This window comes from Nannospalax galili, unplaced genomic scaffold (genome assembly GCF_000622305.1).
Source record: "Nannospalax galili isolate Female #2095 unplaced genomic scaffold, S.galili_v1.0 scaffold171, whole genome shotgun sequence".
NCBI lineage: Eukaryota > Metazoa > Chordata > Mammalia > Rodentia > Spalacidae > Nannospalax > Nannospalax galili.
Window position 1 is genome coordinate 1,770,253 of NW_008329362.1, and position 3,285 is coordinate 1,773,537.

General features: G+C 35.0%; 1 protein-coding gene across 1 annotated transcript in view; it reads right to left on the reverse strand.

Moving 5' to 3' along the window:
* The window catches only part of Cftr (CF transmembrane conductance regulator), a gene marked incomplete at its 5' end in the record, with an annotated part of 143,142 nt that overhangs the window by 104,634 nt on the left and 35,223 nt on the right, over positions 1–3,285 (reverse strand). The window contains one exon of the mRNA XM_008837214.2: positions 242–424. Within this exon, the coding sequence (XP_008835436.1) occupies positions 242–424 (183 nt within the window). The remainder of the gene's footprint in view (positions 1–241; positions 425–3,285) is intronic.

The following is a 3,285-nucleotide window of genomic DNA, read 5'->3' on the forward strand; positions in this document are numbered from 1 at the left end:
CAGGACAGGGTTAAAGTTTATGCAAAATAACAAATGTATAGAAAAAAGTCACTGGAAATAATATGAGTGAATAAAAACTGAGGGGAAATTCTCACTAGAATTTCTTATAAGAGACACTAAACACAAATATTCCTATGTCTATGTAAGAATTTCTCCAAAATATTTCTCAAAAATACTATATACTAGCGAAAAAGAAGAATTTCACGCTAAGTTCATAATAATGAGAAATAAAAGACAGTACCTTTCCTGCTCCAGTAGATCCAGTAATAGCCAACATCTGTCCTTTCTCTATCTTGAAGTTGATGTTTTTCAACACAGGAGTACCCAAAAGGGATAAGTGACTTAAGACAAGGCTGTTATCAACATCGGATATCTTTCTGTTGTCACTGTTTAGTTTTACTTTCTCCAATAATTCACCAAATCCCTATTAAGACACATTAAAAGTGAAAAGGTCTTCAGGTATTTTCAATGGATATTTTTTATGTGCAAGTAATTTCAGAAACATATGGTACAGGATCCACAGAAAGCATGATTCAAAATAGTTGACAATTATATATATTTAATGAGAATATAATTGCCCTTTCTCAAAATTTTGCCTATTACAAAATTAATATAAATTTAATTAAAGGCTAAATTGTGGGGGTGGGGTGCACACACAAGCATTCTGATACCCTTTTTTCTATAGGTTGGGTGCATAAATATTATGTAATCTTGAGCATAATAAATATGACAGGTATCATAATCTTCCTCTTTTAAAATTGTGGACTTGTCTCAGAATGGATAAATAACCAGTCATATACAAGTAGATCAGAGTGGAAATAAAATCCAATCTGGTTTCTGTTCGATCACATCATCTTCTGAGAAACTCAGAAAATTGAAGTAATTATTGTTGATATAAGCTGACTAGACCCCAGTGGATGAATTTGTACTGAGGGATATCTGAGGGCACTAACCTGACAGGATAGGTGCCAATGGGGAAGGCCATATAAAGATGATTATAATGTTCTGTATGAGATACACAAAAATTCAATAAAAAATTTACCAAAAAATAAAGAAAAACACCCCTCCCAGAAAATTTAAAAAGAAACCTCTACATGAAAAAAAAAGTTGATCAAAAGAAAGTTGGTATGCCTAGTTTAAGAGAATCTATGTTTTAGATCCTCAACAGCCAAAGGAACTCTCCTAAAATTAACCTGCCTGGGAACTTGTTTTCTCCTTCCTCTGATCTACTTCCACCTCACTACACAGATGCAGCTGCCTTCTTGTCTACTGTGCAAGTGAGGACTCATCTCACCAGTGCACTCTCTAGAGTGTAAAAATCTGAGACCCAAACAAGGCATCAAATGGATGATTTTCTCCTGAAACAGAGTCCCATAAAAACAAAGTCAGAAACACTGATGGAGGTTGTATTTTATTTCACCCGATTTCAAATCTAGGGCAATGCAATGTGTCCTATCTATCTTAAAAATTCAGAAATGGACTGGGAGATAATGTATTTTAAACACCTGTTTGATGAATTATAATAATTATTAGTATAGACCAATCAACTGTATTAAAAAGTAAAAGTCAATTTTATCTAATGAATAACAATCATAGGTAGCCACTGACTTGACAGTGAGCATTGCCTTCATAATATCATTTACTTTCTATAATTGAATGTACTGAAAGTATAGCTCTAATATTTTGACCAAAATGTTTCTGATACATTTAGATAATATACCATATACAGGAAATCACATCCTTTGTCACCACCATTTACATCTATTTTGAAAGACATATGTTAACTTGAAATATATCAGAGGTACATAGTTTTTTAAAATTCTTTTAGGGTATAAAAAGTAGCCAGTTTCTTGACTAAAAGTCAAAAAGTCCTTGGGCCTCTTAGCAACATACTCTATTCCAAAGGCCAAAAATGTCAAAGGTATTTGGAAGCTTGTATCTAATCCTTAAAAGATTTTAGGGTTGCCTCTTCATAAGGGGGAATGTTAAGAGTAGCCAAAGCCCCATAAAAATAAATAAATAAAAGAAGAAGAAAGAGTACATGAAGTTATCAGAAAAAAAAGTGATGAGGAGATATGGGAGGAGTTGGAGGGGAGGGAGTAGGCATGGATTTGATCAAAACACCTTATATGCGTGTATGAAATTCTCAATAAATTATTTATTTTAAAAAAAAAAAACATGTTTGGAGACTACTGCTTCAAGTTCTTTGTGTGAATAACTAATATGCTCACAGTCAAAACAACTAAAAGCAGACTTTTAAGACAATAAAATCTTAAAAAAAACAAGACCCAGGCATCTGCTATTCCTTTATTTAGCTAATCTTTACTGAACATTACTTCCAAATAACAGACCGCTTCAAATATAGAGCATTGGGAGAGGGGTGGGGAGGTGTGGCTGGATCTAGGAGGAGTTAGGGGGAGGAGAGGGGGTGAATGTGATCAAAAGATATTGTGAGCCTTATGAAATTTTCAAAGAATTAAGAAAAGTATATTTTTTTAAGTTAATGAAAGAAAGAGGGAGTGATCTGGAACACCTAATTAGAATATATACAGATCATTAAAATCCAACGTTGGTAAATGACCTGTGAATACATACTAAACTACAATGTGTATTGGTCTACAATTTAAACTAACAAGTCCTAGGAAGCACATTTGAGCAGAGTATCTGACTTATTATTTACCAATTAATTACATACATACTAGCTCTGAAGGACTGAGGTAGGATTTCAAAAGACCAAGCAATAGTTACAGGTGATCTAGGAAGACTGAGCTGCATACGCACACCGATTTGGACTTGAAAGAATAAAATGCCCCAGGAATGATGAGTGGCTGGGTGAGGTGTATGTGCCAAGCTGACAAAGGGTTGAGTGGTTATGCTTAAAAGGAGGACTTTGTAAAGCAGTAGAGCCTTGGACCAATAGAATTTTTTTTGCTACCAGTAACTTAAAAAAAAAAATGATTTACTTTTATTTTACCAGTATGAGTGTTTTGCCTGCATGTATGTAAGTGCACCATATGCATGCACTCACTGCCTGTAGAGGTCAGAAGAGAGCATCAGAGTCCCTAGAACTGGACTTATGGATGGTTGTTAGCAGTCATGTGGATGCTGGAAATCGAACCCAGGTCCTCTGCAAGAGCACCCAGTGCTCTTAATGACTGAGCCAGTTTTTTTTCACTTAAAGAAGAGTTTATTTGGCTCATGGATTCAGAGGGTTAGAGTCCATCATGGCAGGAGGCAGCTGGTGCAGAAAGCTGAGAACGCACACCTTCAAGCATGCATGGGAAA